Source organism: Sander lucioperca, chromosome 20, assembly GCF_008315115.2.
Source record: "Sander lucioperca isolate FBNREF2018 chromosome 20, SLUC_FBN_1.2, whole genome shotgun sequence".
Lineage (NCBI taxonomy): Eukaryota > Metazoa > Chordata > Actinopteri > Perciformes > Percidae > Sander > Sander lucioperca.
Window position 1 is genome coordinate 24,939,972 of NC_050192.1, and position 16,155 is coordinate 24,956,126.

The 16,155-nt window shown below is 42.6% G+C and overlaps 1 protein-coding gene across 1 annotated transcript in view; it reads right to left on the minus strand.

Annotated features, from left to right (window-relative positions):
* cdk17 (cyclin-dependent kinase 17) overlaps positions 1-16,155 on the minus strand; it is a 54,807-nt gene that overhangs the window by 22,560 nt on the left and 16,092 nt on the right. Inside the window, exons 2-3 of the mRNA XM_031306257.2 lie at positions 8,848-8,992; positions 2,988-3,152 (exon numbers count right to left, since the gene is read on the minus strand). Coding sequence (XP_031162117.1) covers positions 2,988-3,152; positions 8,848-8,974 — 292 coding nt within the window. The 5' untranslated portion in view covers positions 8,975-8,992. The remainder of the gene's footprint in view (positions 1-2,987; positions 3,153-8,847; positions 8,993-16,155) is intronic.

Genomic DNA, 16,155 nt, shown 5'->3' on the forward strand with positions numbered 1-16,155 from the left:
GTTTTCTCTTTTGCACATTTTTCATAGGCAGCAGCCAATCTGGCTTCTTCTGTTGCTTCAACACATTCCTTCTCTACCTGTGCTTTTCTAACTTCTTCTCCAAAGCTTCCAAATGATCTCATCTGTCCTACTTTCTTTTCCTTTTGCTTTCACATACCTCTTCATTATCTCCTGCTATTTTATGTATTCCCTCATCTTGTCCAAAAATTCCCAAGGATTCTCTCACAATAATATTTTCACTTTCTCCCATCATCCTTTCACCTCCCAACAGCCAAACCTGATTCCTTCTCTTCGAAAACCCCCCAAAAGTTGTTTCCTAATCTTTCTACATTGTTTTCTTTGGCTTTTACATGTCTCTAAATCTTCTCTTGCCTCACTTCTACCTCTCTCCAGAAACCTTGAAGGATTGATTCTCCACCCTTTCTTTCCTGATCATCTCCACACATCCTCCCTTCACTTCTCTCCCTTTCTTCTGAGTATTTTGTACTTGTTGAGACTTTCTGATCTTTCTCTCTCCCTACTAACCAGTACTCACAGCCATTCAAGTCAATGCTTGCTATTCCACCAGCTGCGCCACGGCCCATCCCAGAAGCGTGCGTGAAGCGGCTCTCCGCTCCACCAAAGATTCGCGCCAGGTCTATTTTCACGCGAGCCGCGGGCCGTTGGGACAGTCGGGAAGGAAGAGAAACAGTTAGAGCATCCAGTCAATTTACCGAAACACATCCCAATATTAGTATACGTCTCCTCTCCAACACCACGGACGACGAGATTCATCTTCAGATTCAGATTCAACTTTATTGTCATTGCACATGTCACAAATACATAGCAACGACACGTAGTTAGCGTCTAACCAGAAGTGCTTTAAGCAGTGATTATCTTGGAGGTGGAAAAACATAATAAGACATCACAGATCAGACAACACCAGAAAAGAGAAGGCATGATGGAGTTAAATTACAGGAGTGCTTGGAGTGGAAGGTAGATACCAGCTTTATAATCACGTGATTGATCTGTAAAGCACTTGTAGAGACAATAAAATCTGTGAGTCGGGCAGCAAGACGCTCCGCTTCTGAGACGCTCCCGGTGTGGTATGGCGCGTGGCGGAGGACGGAACAAAACCGGAACGCGGCACAAGCGCGCCCGGTGGAAAATCGGGGTTATTCTCTTTACTGTCTTGAGCAGCTTTGCTAATAAGAACGCAGAGTGTAGCAGCAGTATGAGGTACATCAATGTCCTACTTCACTGTCCTGTTTTAAGGTCTTTCCATCTAGGCCAGGGTCTAGTGCAAGGCTCAACGGGTCCTCTAGTGTGTCACCCGGCTATAAAAATTAGCTTAGAGAGGCATTAATGAGGGTCCACATGTTTACTTAAATAATGAACCATTACCATTACTACTGTAACAGAAACTCTACATGGAAAAACCTCAAACGCTGAGTCGAACAGACTGTTTGCAGAGTCAGTTAAACATGTTTGTTTAAGGTAGCATCTGTCTGGTACAGTGAAGTGTATCTGATCATACAGGTTGTAAAATCAATAATGAGTCTCTCTGCTGGAATGCTCAGGAGGATATTCAACCCCCGAGGCGGGGAGCCACTGTGACACCTTCACTGTGTCTTTGAGTCTTCCACATTTTATTCAGACTGTACAATCTTTTGCCAAGAAACAGCTGTTAAATGTGGATACAGTTTAAGTGCCTCAGTGTGTTCATGTTATTAGTTATAATGACGGAGCCAATACTGAGTATCTGCTGTTGCAGTGTCTCACTTTGATAATAGCATTAAGAATAGGCTTAAAATAATATATAACACTGATTAAGAAATGTCTTGATATATGGATAGAATTTTCTTTTCTAAAATGTTTCATTTTATTCTATTTAGAAATTATGAATCAAACAAAAAACAAAACAACGTATTTTGCTAATTTGACGCTGGATGTCAAACTGAAATTTCATCATTAAAGCAAAACTAAATGTATTAAAAAGAGAAAAAGTGAAGACATTTAGGCCTCACTTTCGTAGAAAATACAGAGATATATATATATCGCCGTCCAGCCTACAAATACCGAGATATGATTTTTGGTCCGTATCACCCAGCCCTACAACCTTATATTTAAGATGGTGCATTAACTTTAATTTAGTGCCAATCCATAATGTACATGTTGTGCGATTATTCTCTGAATAAGTAAAAAGTGTCAACTATCTGGTGGCACTTGAGGAAAAGTCAGGAGATCACCAACGTGTATACGGTAGGGTGGAACCGTGATGAATATCTGAACCAATATGTCATGAGTTAATCAACTAATGCTTTTAGCGCTATCTTGAGCCCACCACAACCTGTCAATTGTAGGTAAAGAAGCTGTGACGCCAAGTTATGCAATAAGCTAACTCAGAAGATCGGTCAATGAGACAGGATCTGTAGGTGTGGAGCACAAACAGACATAGTTAAAGATTCCCAGCAACTAGCGCTTTGACGTACGACGTGTCCTCATCTGAGTAGGATAACGAAAATATGCTGCTTTTCAAAGTGCCAGTTGCTGCAATTTAACAAACTAATAAGCGTTAAATGTAACCGTGTGCCCATCCCTTCAGATCCTGCCCGGCTTGCTTGACTGAATATTCAAAAAGTCCCAGAGGCGGGTAGATTCTGATACCCACAACACTTTGGTCCTCTGTTTCATACTGTCCCCTGAATCATCGCATCACCCTTCGGGCTGAAACTCACTGCTACGGCTCCAGTGTGATGAATCAGCTCACGCAGGAAACCTGCGTCAAGTTTGACCAGCTGTCACTTGGGTGAAAAACGGCGCTGCGAAGAGAGAAGCTGCTAATGGGAAAGACACCCAGTCACTCTGGCCACGAGCGGGCTAGAAATCTCAGGACTTTAACACGTTTCCTGTTTGTTCCCGGATGCCATCTGCTCTCCCACTACTCATTTCCTTCCGTGTGTGTGCGTGTCTGTGTGTGCTCGTGTGTGTGTGTGTGTGTCTCTCACCAAGACGACTACCGTTGCGTGGCATTGCCATGAAGGACCCCAGGGAGCCGCCGATGACGCTGTGCGGCCGGCGGAGCGGAGGCTTCTTGAAGGAGCCGGTGTACTGGTGCAGGAAGGAGTGCATGCTGTGGGAGGTGGGGGGGCGGCCGTTCCTCATGAAGGGCTCTGAAACACAACAGAGCACCGACTGTCATCATTCCTGGTGTTCTGAACATCAGCAGAGGCTCTGCGGTTGCATCGCAACTCTCCAATAACGCCAACGTGGGGAGCAAAATATCATCTCTTATCTTCTTCAACCCACTGCAGTGCATTCTTCGTTTCAAACGCATGCTGTGTGGTTAAGCTTTGTTACCTACAGAACTTTATTTGACATTTAAGTCCAAGTCCCGCTGTTTTCTCAAAAATACCAAAACGTCAGGCTAAATCATGGCAAAATGTACAAATAAATGGAACTGGACATCAAATATTCTCCAAAGTTATGTAATGTTAGTTAGGTTCGAATAATGGACTCAATATGAGCAGAGAACTGTTGCGCTACTCAAGTGAGAAATGAATAGGGTGGCCGGGTTAGCTCAGTTGGTAGAGCGGGCGCCCATGTAGAGGTTTACTCCTCGACACAGCGGCCGCGGGTTCGACTCCGACATGCGGCCCTTTGCTGCATGTCATTCCCCCCCCTCTCCCCTTTCATTTCTTCACCTGTCCTGTGAAAATAAAGGCCTAAAAAAATGCCCCAAAAAATAATCTTAAATAAAAAAAATTAATAGGGATCGACAGATACTGGTTTTTCAAGGCCGATATCGATACCGATTATTAGTAGTTAATAAAACCGAGAACCAATATTTGGAACCGATATGCATTTACAGTGAAAATGAAAATCTTTAAATCAAAATTAAGATTTTAGAATGTTACAAAATCCAACACAAAACTTTGTTTAGATGCTTTAAGCCAGGGGTCTTCAACGTTTTTTAAGCCAAGGGCCCCTTAACTAAAAGAGAGATGGAGCAGGGACCCCCTACTACATATATTGTATGAAATGAAGTTGCATAATAAACTGGGCCTACAACAATGTGTAGGGCCGCCTAAAGCCTTTATACCTTTTTGCATAGAATACTAAGCTATTTAAATAGCCTACTAATTGTTGGCATGATTTTATAAATCGTGTTTAAATGTTAAACATACATGTAGCACAGTGAACGACCAACTGAGTATGTGAATGGCCTTAGTGACTACCTTACCTATGGGCCACTTAGCAGTGGGGATTTATGTTTGCTAATAATATGTTGGATTTCACTTTTTAATTTTTGAAAAAACTTTCAAAAATTAACAATAATTTGGAGGCCCCCCTGCACTGACTCTGAGGACCCCCTAGGCGCCCCGGACCACCTATTGAAGATCCCTGCTTTAAGAAATGATTTAATAAATTAGAAACTTTCAACATAATACCCAATAAAAGAGAGTCAGATAGTGTTGTAGGCAGGACATTAAGTCAGACTCAGCGGTGAGTGAAACCGAAGCAGAGTGACAGATGCAGAGCTGTAGCAGAGCCAAGGTAGAGCACTTTTTAATTCATTAACTTTATCGGTTATCAGGCAAATACAATGCTGATAAAGATAATCTGCAAACTGCAAACAAATGGCCTGATAATAGGCCAGGGCTGGGGGGGAGAACAGTAGTAGTACTGGAAAGTTGATAGCCAAGGGGCTATCAAAATGATGTTACTTTATCAATAAGCAAAACATGAGCCTCACTCACAGGCCTCAATAAGCAATCACATTGTTTATCCAAGGAAACCCTGTAAGCAGATATTACGGCCCAGTGTTCTCCCTGTGGGCATAATGGCAGTCAGAATCCAGCTACACCCGCACAAAGCGGTCTGAAATATTCCCATTCTGATCTGCATTAGACAGGCCGTAAGTCTCTCGCACCTTGTGGGTTTATCTTTCTGCTCCTGCCAACTTTCTGTAGTTCATCTGACCTTTTTAACTCTGAGCTCACAGACTGTGCTGTGTTCCCACCTGCCAACCTCACAAATTAACATTACGCTGCCCTCAGGTGCTTGTCAGTTGTTTTAGAATTACAAGTTGAGCATGCATGAATCATATTAACAAGGCAGTAAAAATGTCAGAGCTGGTTTGGATTTTTATGCTTTTATGAGCAGGGAATAGAAACCTTTTCAGCAATCGACAGTAAATATGATACAATATTTGTCATATTTCAATTTAAGAGTTATTGGTTCATATATAAAACAGGACCTCATTTTAACAATTCTTATAAAGCAGGGCTTATGGCAGAACTGTGTTGAGCCAGTCAGACTCAGACATGTACACCTTTCACTGGTTTTCAGAAAAGAATTATAAAATACAGCATGTAAAGAAATAGTTTGATGTTATGAGAAATACGCTTATTCTCGCTAAGAGAGTTCAATGAAAAATCTATACCTAAATATAAAGCTATGGCCAGCAGATAGTTAGCTTAGCTAAGGTAACAAAATCCAACTAACTAGTTATTATCTATTATAGTAATTCCAGTTTTTGGGCTACGCTAAGCTAACCAGCTGCAGCTACATAGCTAACAAACAGGAATGAAAGTGGTATTGATATTCTCATCAAACTCTTGGCAAGAAAGCTAGGTTCTCAAAATGTCCAACTATTCCTTCAAAAAGGGCTGAGTGAGTAGTATTAACATTAACCAATCGGAATGGAGACTTGTGGACTTGATAAGATAGATTACAGATTCATATTTTCTTTTTATTTGGCTTGCACCATTATTAATTAACCACATGGTTATTTTAACGACAGGAAGGGCCTGACCTTTGACCTCTATTACTGCTGGAAGCAGCTAAAGTTTCTTCTCCTGCTTGAATTCATTGTGGAGTCTTTCTCCATTCTTTCTTGATACGGAGTGACAGCCAAACTACTGATGGGAAGCATTCTGTAAAGATGGACGTGCGTGTCTATTTATTCTGCCAGCTGTCAATCACAAGTGGCAGCCAATCACTTTCATGTGTCTATCACACCAGCAGCTCATTTAAGACAAACTGTACTGTCATGCTAAAGCAGGCAGAAAGTTCCATAACAGAGATGTCAGGGAAAGTGTGTTTGCCAATGTGTGTCACAATACACTACCTTCTCAGCTGCTATCTGTTTGTGTGTGTGTGTGTGTGTGTGTGTGTGTGTGTGTGTGTGTGTGTGTGTGTGTGTGTGTGTGTTTTGACTGTGGTTAAGTAGCTCCTATAGAAATAAAATGGATTAAAGGACATTAAACTTTTAAACGTTTGCTGTGGTCGTTTAGTACAATCAAAATGGAGATTGTTGGAGATTGCAGGCTAGTGGTATCTCCACTAGCAGTTATCACTTTCTCTTCACTGACCACTGACAAGCAAAGAAAACAGGCTACACCCTCCTACAACTGCGATGGCTGCACCTGATTGGACGAACGCGTCACAAGGGTCTGTCTGCTCCTGGATTTCAATACCGACCATAATGGCGGCTCGTTTGGAATACGATCTCATATATTACGAAAATAGTTCACTGAAACGTGTTTCTGAAAAGATTTTAAGCGAGAAATAGGCCATGTAGTTGTTGAATCTGTCTTCATTTCAGATAGACAACGGTCAGTTTAAAAGATTTTCGTCAGCTTTTGAAAGTAGGCGAGTCGAGCTGCCCGCTCCTCATTTGTATAAAGTTGACTGGATTCAACTTTATGCTGATAAGGAGCAGGTGACTTGATGTCCGGCTTCTCCAAGGTCCCCGCGACGCTACCAGAGTGCACTGCGCGGCTGCTCCCATAGAAATGAATGGGAAGCGTGGATTTGACGTTGACAGCAAACATGCACTATAAGAGCCACTGGCAGTGGGTCAGCGGTGTCACCAATGCAGCATAAAAGCACAGCGCAACCAGCCAGCCAGCCAGCGGACGACTGGCTGATAGCTAGCTTGCTAACTCTGCCATGCCCCCATGCCACACAGATCACGGAAGACGAGCTGAACAAAGTTGTCACTCATCTGGCGATAGCAATGTACTTTGTGTGGATGAAGCACTGAGTTGTTAAGTTTGACTCATCTTTGCCTCGTAACGTTCTACTCCACTGCTCGTTTGTCCGTTACAGGAAAAACCTCACCTCCCTGAATTGAAAAAGTCGGTTTATACGGAAGTTTATACGGAGGTTGGTCCATGTACACATAAAAATAGCTGCCACTCTGACCATTCTGCTATGTTGATTTGAATGGAAATGGCCTTTCTATCCATTTTATTTCTATAGTAGCTCCCTTGCTCTTATTCCTGTTACATAACTTGATAGAGAGCTACTCACTGGAAGTCCAATACAGCTGTTACTGACACACACGCTGTACTCGTTCTCTCTTCATCAATTTCCGCGCTTCATAATTTAAATACCCCTGAGAGCTACCAAGAAACTAAAAGCTCTGTGTGTGTGTGTGTGTGTGTGTGTGTGTGTGTGTGTGTGTGTGTGTGTGTGTGTGTGTGTGTGTGTGTATGTGTGTGTGTGTGTGCGTGTGTGTGTGTGTGCGTGCGTGCGTGCGTGCGTGCTGTGTTGTGTACAGGAAGATATTGAGAAAATCAGACCAGTGGAATTTCCTTCCCTGGTTGGATTGTGGCACTGATTCTCTACAACCAGTCCGATGTTTTTACAGTGTGAACTGTAGCTTATCCATTAGGAATTTTTAACAGATTGTACCCCATTTTTATAGGAGAAGATCAATTTAAACCGATTTGTCAAGCACATTTTAGGTCCCCATACACTCAAAAGTTGTTTTCTGCTGCAAGAAGATAATAGTATACAGTAGTTAACAGTAAATTAGGTCCTCTTGCTACAAGCACAGAAAATCTTCCAATTACACACAATGAATAAAAAAATAGGATAAAAATGCAAATGAGCTGCTGTTTATACACCAGAGCCTCCTAGTAAAAACTATTTTTAAGATTTGCCTTCCACCAGGTTAAAACTAGGGTAGGCAGTTTTCTTTTTTTGGGTCATTGGTCAAAAATTCTATAATAGTCGTTCAGCATATTGCAATTCAAGTAGTCTGCGACAAAACTAGACTTCTGCAGCTCCTCTTGGCTCTGTTTTCAGGCTTTTGAAAATCTAGCCTGTGGGACAGGAAGAGGACGGGAGACTTTGGCCAATCACAGGTCATTTCAGATAGAAGGCATTCCTATTGGCTGTTCTACAAATGCAGATGCGCATGCACATCCCTTCAGATGGTGATACCCTGATTCAATGGCGGAAAATCCTGCAAAAAAAGTTGCTGTTCTAGCAATGGCAACAACTGCCTACACTGCAAAATAACCCAAAATAAGGAATACGGACTTTTCAAAAAGAGAGTCTGAAAGCAAGACTGACAATAAAGACAGATACAATTTCAGAGATGGAGAGAAAATGTTTCTAATAGTTTAGCCTTCTGCTAACCGTAGCCAAAGGCTCACGGTGATAGATTCAACTTTTGCCGTATCAGGTCGGCAAAACTCCGAACACATCTTCCTTTTTTAAGAATGACTTCAGTGCCGTTCTTTGTTCTTTTCTTAACTTAACTTAACTCCAAGTCTCGCGGCCAAAGCCGATTCTAAAGACCGCTGTTCGCCAGCAGCAGCAGCCATTTCCTTTGTTTTCAAGCCCGCCCACCGACTCTATACACGATGTGATTGACCTGACTAGAGTTTGGTTTTTCCAGCTCGCAAGCCAACGGAGAGTTGCTAGACGACCCTGGCTGCAAATTACATTTGCTGTCGCTAGGCTCTAGGCTACCTGACCTCAGCTTTAATGTCTTATTGATGATTTTGTCATACGACCCATTTACAGATTTGTTTTGAAAAACAAAAACTGAATATGTTGAATTTTTACCATTGTCCTTGGTGCCGCCATCCTCGATGGTCATCTGCTCGGCCAGTTCAGACAGCGACTCGTCGATGGTCTGACTGGAGCGGAGTGTTAACGACAGGCGCTTCTTAATCCTCTTCATCTTCTCCATCGCAGGGCAGCGCACGGCCTGGGGACACACAGAAACACACAGTCAACTTTAATTCAGCAGAAATGGACTCATACACAAGTAGACAAATGCAACATTTAGAGGACTGTGTTGTTGTTGTTGGGTGTGGGTGTGTGTGTGTGTGTGTGTATGTGTGCACACTGCGTGGGGGATTGCACAAGCCTCGGTACAATCCAAAATTTCTCAGCTCATGAATAACAAAGCTGCTTTTAATCCAATATTCATTCACTCTGCAAATGCTGGAACAGCACATGAATAAAGCATGAACAAAGCATGAATAAAGGATGAATATCACAGACTGGAATATCCAGCTGCTGTCACTTACACACACATTCACACATTTACACAAAGGAGAAATTAATGAACTCTAATTGAAGGAGGAGAGAGTCAAATTGGTTAGCAGACACACACACACACACACACACACACACACACACACACAAACTCATGCAAGTGTTGTTCCAGACGAGTGTGTTTGTGATGACGCAGCAGTCAGCCAGGTCACAGGAAACACCTTGCTCGATCTGCCTCAAGCCAGTCCCTGCTCATTGTGTTGCTGTGTTAACGCCCCATGCAAGTGTGTGTGTGTGTGTGTGTGTGTGTGTGTGTGTGTGTGTGTGTGTGTGTGTATGTGTGTGTGTGTGTGTGTGTGTAAGGAACGGGCACTCTGGGTAAGTGGAGGAAATGCAGTGAGGAAGCAGCAGCAGAAATGCCCCGCCCATCCCGCCCGACCCTCAGCGCAAAACAAACTGACCCCTGCTGTCACAATCTCTCGCTCTCTCGTTCTTTCTCGCTTACAGTCTCTCTCAAGGCCGTTAGCTCCCCTCATACTCATGAGACACCATCTGCCTGCCTGCACACACACACACACACACACACACACACACACACACACACACACTTCAGCAATTTGTCATTCATGACACTGTGTGGCGAGAAACACTTCATCAATCAGTGTTGGGACGTATGACCGCAACCTCACAACAACACACAACCACAACCTGTTTATCGGATTCTGTGTACTGCAACACACAGCATTTGAGGAGAACACAAACGCTTTGTAGGTTTGTGTGTGTGCATGTTTAGGGACATGACCTGAATATCCTCTCAGCTGGCAGCAGCTGGTCTAATTAAACCCTACAGGCTACTGGAAGAGGAATTTATTGATTAAAAGATTTCTGAATTTCCATGAATATTAACTGCACTGTAGGATTATCGTTTTAAACAGGGTTCTTTAGGTTGTCGGTTAGGGCTTTGTAACTGTGGCTGTCGGTCAAATCAAGTTGAATACCAGTCTGTAGTATGCTAGCACCCTAACAGGGGTTAACTATTGTAGTTTCAATTATAGTGTATTGCCCTCATGTAATAGATTATACTATATTATTGTAATACTAATAAATATCTTGAAATGGATGCTGCTGGACATTCTGAGTAACCAACAGTTATTTGGGGTGGTGATGCAAAATGCCAATTTGACCATGTTCTTGGCTGTAGCAGTACTTTGCTTCATTGTTGATTACCTTTTTAATATGTTTATTGTTTACTGTATGCAACTTATACACCAAGGCAAATTCTTTGCAAGTGCAAACTTGCTTGGCAATAAATCTGATTCCGATTTAAAACCCTGTTATTATCTTAGAGTCAACTGTTGTTTCCAAGGCCAAGAATGAACTGTCAAGCTTAACATTTACAACATGGATGAGAAGTCCTAAAAATGTTTTGGAATAATTGGAAGTTTAAACATTGACGGATGGTGGCTCGAGGCTACATTAGCCGCTACCAGCATAACACACCCGAATCTCTGACTGAACTGTCTGTGGTCTAGTTACGGCTAACGTAAATGGCAGGTTTTGACAAGGAAGAAGAATGCATGGGATAACAAAAGACAATATATTTTTGGTTGGGCGGCACAGTGGTGCAGTGGTACTGTCGCCTCACACACAGGGATCGACCCCGCTGGCTGGCTTGGGCTCTTCTGTGTGGAGTTTCTGCATGTTCTCACCGTTGACAACCTGGAAGATATCACCAGTTTGCACCAGCTGTTCTAATCCTGTGGAACCGCCTCTTTCCAAACTGAAGCATCATTTTGTCCCAGTTTGCGTCAGTTTTAAAAAAACACTTCCGTGTATAAGTCATTGAGTGGAACGAAACGGATGGGGCAGTACACAGGGTCGGCGGATCTACAAGCTCAGTTGCATGGCAGTTAAAGTAAGGTCTTTTTAATCCCTTTAGCGTGGGTTTTCTCCAGGTTTTCTGACTTCCTCTCACAGTCCTAAGGCTGCATTCATTCATATATATATATATATAGTGCTGTCAGTTAAACACGTTATTAACGGCGTTAACACAAACCCATTTTAACGGCGTCAATTTCTTTATGGTGAGATTAACGTTCTTTTTGGCATAGCAAACTTTGTAGTTTTTTTTCACATGCTGTTGCAACAACTAGTAACGTTAGAAAAACTACAACACCACACCGGATCTAGCTAGACCGGAAACAAAACAACAGGCACGCCACACACGTGCCTGTTGGGCTTGCGAGCCGAGCCAGAGTAGTAGGCTACCGTTACGTTTTGAGTGGATGGCGAGCGCGAGACGCCGAAATGGATGCCAATAAGATTCTGAATGGAAAGTTTACTTTTAAAAAGTTGCCAAATGGTTCCATTGACAAGACCAAAGTGATCTGTGTGTTTTGTCGTTGTGAACTGAGCTATCATCGCAGCACGTCCAGTCTGAAGTACCACTTGATGGCCAAGCACACAGCTGATGCCAATTTTCCGCTCCCTCGTCAAAGCCAGGCGACAAAAGCACAAAGCAAGCCAATCCACTTTTCCATGTTGATAAGAGCATTAAAATGAGAAAAAGTAATTGGACAAAAAGAAATCTAGGGACATTTAGAATAGATAAAAATGTGCGATTAATTGCGAGTTAACTATGACATTAATGCGATTAATCACGATTAAATATTTTAATCGTTTGACAGCACTATATATATATATATATATATATATATACACTTTTGAAGATTAGCCCACTGTTGAAGGGAAAGAAGTGTGTCATGCTGGCCCTATCGGCATGCTGATCTGATGACGGCACACACACACACACACACACACACACACACACACACACACACACACACACACACACACAAAAAAGCTATCAGACAGTCTAGAAATGGGGAAAAGGGGAAATAACATTCCAGCTAATGAGGCTGAAAATCCAGGTCGTAAATATCACAATGCAGAAATATAATGACCGCATTGGGGAAACACTCCTAGACAACACATACACACTTTCTCTCCCTCATACACACACACACACTCACTGTATGTGAGATAAGCGCTCTTTGTCTCCCTTACAGAGGAGTGTAACAGAGCCGGGTTTTATCTCTGCAGCAAACCAAAACAAAGAGGCTCATGTGATGTGTGTGTGAGTGTGTGTATGTGTCTGTGTGTGTTGAGATTACAGCATCTGGCACATATGAATGAAGAGTGTATGAGTGTGTGTGTGTGTGTGTGTGTGTGTGTTCATCCAACATGAAAAGCAGTACAAGCAATCTGCCATCGACAGAGAGACATAGAGGGAGAACTGAGATTCTCATTCTGTCTCTTTCATCATCAGCATCTCCAGAAATTCTTTTTTCACACTTTTTGACCCACATTCCTGACAACCCCCACTTCATCCCTCCTCTGCTCCCTCCTATATGCCTCCCAAGTGCATTCTGGGTAGTACGGTGGAGAAAACTTCAAAGGGCAAGCGAGGGGGGGGAGACAACAGGCAACAAGGCCTAATTACTGGGCTGATAATTACACAGACACACACCTTCCTACCTCTAGTCATTGCCTTCCTTCCTTTCTACTTTTATTTATTTTTTTTACATTTTCTTCTCTTCTTTCCCAACTCCAATATCAGAATGAGGTAATGAAATGGAAAAATGTGGCTTCACATCCAATCTCAGAGATGTGGGTGAAAGCGTGAATGTGAGGAGGAAGAGTGGGAGGAGGAAGGAATAGGAGAGGAGAAAGTGATGAATGTGAACGGAGCCATAATGGAGTCTTTGTGTTTGGTTAAGAGCCATGAAATCTGCAGGCATGTACAGTGCTGCTGAGAGAGAGAGAGAGAGAGGGGTGTCTCAACTCTACATTAGGTTTGGTTTCAGTGACTAGTTCTTGTGTTTATAGCAGATTTGGGAATTAAAATCATTAACTTGTTTTAGTTGACCGATCAAGTGTGAGTGTTCCCCAAATCCAGTGGACCCTAAAGGCAGTTACACACCAACCAGACGGCCGACCGTCGGCAGAAAAGCCAGTTGGACTGATCAGTCTCCCCGAGTTGGTCAAAAGAAATGCCTCGGAACACACCAGAGCGACGAGACGTAATGTGTCTCCATAACAGCAGGCGGCGCTAATCTGTATTGTCGCCCAAAAAATGAAAACCTGCAGCTGATAGGACGAACGCGTCACGTGGGTTTGTTTTCTCCGGAAATTCAAAGCCAGACTGTCATGGCGGCTTGTTCAGAATACGATCTCATATTGTACTAAAATAGTTCACCGAAACGTGTTTCTGAAAAGATTTTAAGCGAGAAATAGGCCATGCAGTTGCTGAATCTGTCTTCATTTCAGATCGACAAAGGTCAGTTTAAAAGATTTTCGTCAGATTTTGAGAGGCTTAGTCACGGTCATCCCGCTTGCCATTTCCGGGTGAGTCCCGACTGCCCTGTCTCAGACTGAGCATGTCAGGTCGGCCAAAATGAAGGCCGACAGCTCCTCCAACGGACGACGGCACGGAACACACCGAACAGACTCGAGTCACTGACCTCGCCAGACTGTCCGACGGCCGATAATCGGCCCGATGTGTAACTACTTTAAGGTGCATGTTTGCTTTGTAATTACTCATTAAATGTATGCTTTCAAAATTGAATTAGTTGTCAAGTAAGTGCTCCCCAAACCCATGTTCCTAAAACTAGTCATCAAGCTGATTACAATCACTTGGGTACAACTGAGATTGATCAAAACGCATCAAGTATCAAAAAAGTGTGTTACACTTACATTACACCTGGATCAATTTAGATACCTTTTAATACACTTGCTTACAATGCTCCCAACATCTGACCAAGCATCAACTGTGTGTGCCTCCTCAAAATGTAATCCATTATTAGCTGTGTTTGAAACAGTGTTTGCTCCCTAAATACATACTATTCATATAAAAAGAGGAATTATTCAGTTTGGTTTCATCTTCGTATTGAAAATAATCATTATTCAGAAATCCAACTATCCAAAGCCCAAACACTAATATCACTACCCAGAAGTAACTCGTACCATCTTATTCAAAAACGTTCTCAATAATACTTCTGTCAGTTCTATAAAAAAAAAAAAAAAAAAAACTTAAGCCGACGGTGAAATCAAGCGAAACAAAGAACAGAGGTAGAGTTGAGAGGAAGGCAGAACAGTAGCCACTTCTCAAAAGGACACAACAGATAGCACTGTTAAAACCGTTGCTCGAAATAGACCTGCTCATATGGGACTCACGACTACTTTAAAATAGAAAGAATAATCACTCTCCTTTTGAAGAGCGGACATGAAGAAGCCGGGACAGAACAGGGCCCGAAGCAAAAAATTTGCTCACGTCAAACAGATCTATTGATCAATATTTAGGTTTTATTTGTGGTTCAATCCTAAATGCTTATCGAGTCAGAATGCCCTGTAGTGTTTGCGTCTGATCAGATGTGTTTTGTTTGTAGCCCTTGCCCTCGTGTTTCTTTCTTCTGGTTTTTGACGATTGCGGGTTGGTGATTGTGTGCAAAATCTGGCAATTATTTCAACATTTCCTTTCTTTATGAATGTCTAAAATTGACCGATTACTCCCATATTCACAGCCTGCTCGCTTGCCAACATGCACTCCAAAAGTTCGTGACAAACACGCTAATCAAAGCAGTTTAGATGAAAAACTTTGCAGAAAAAGCTAGAAGGTGAAACCTGAACTCACGCAGGTGTTCACTTTTGATTTTTCCTCATTTACAAAATGTCTGGTTTTAGGATCACAGGTGAATGTAATGTTTGCACGGCCTCAGGCGCACTTACATCACTGCAATCATATAGAGATCACACGGGCAGGGAGTTCCCCCTCATTCTGAAGGTATACATTACAATCAAAGCACCACTGTCTGTCCTACATGATGTACACCGCAACAAAGACTTCAAAGACCAGGAGCCCCAAAGGGTGTCACCTCGCTAAAGCCTACAGGGTGGAGGAATCCCTGTATTTGATGTCCTTGACTACCACAACTGTGAAGCCTGCTTAAAAGGAACACACCGATTTATTGGGACTTTAGCTTATTCACCGTATCCCCCAGAGTTAGATAAGTCCATACATACCCTTCTCATCTCCGTGCGTGTCGTAACTCCGGCTGGCGCACCCATCCTCTAACCGTATACATACTGGGAACTATATTCTCAGAAGGCGAAGCACTGCAACTTCTGCTACTTGGGCGGAGTGATTTGCTCGCAGCACACGAGAAGCCCCGTGGTGAGGAGCAGAGAGTAACAACGGTGCTTTTCAGGTGTTGCGCTAATCCCTCCGCCCAAGTAGCAAAAGTAGCAGTGCTTTGCCTTATAAGAATATAGTTCCCAGTATGTATACGGTTAGAAGATGGCTGTGTCTCATGTGACCTTGTTATTTGTACTAGAGATCGGCTCCGATACTGCCTAAAATGCTGGTATCGGTATCGGGAAGTACTGGAGTTTATACACCGATACGATACCACGTAATAAAGCCCTAAAGAAAATCTACGTTAAAGTAGTTTATTTATGTTCTTTTTCCGTTATAACTGACTGTCAAACTGGATAATAAAAGAAAGTTCTGTGGCATTCATTGTTCATGTTTCACAAAGAGTTTAACCTGAGCCAGACTGACAACAAAGATAGAAATAATATCACATCCATACAGGGATAGTAGTATACAGTTGTTAAAACATAATAAAATATGACACACTGGTATCGGATCGGTACTCGGTATCGGCCGATACGCAAGTTCAGGTATCGGAATCGGTATCGGGAAGCAAAAAATGGTATCGGGCCATCTCTAATTTTTACACTCTGTGACTCTACAAATCACAACATGTAAATAGGAACATGTTGGCGTTATTTTGTCACTTATTGGGAGCA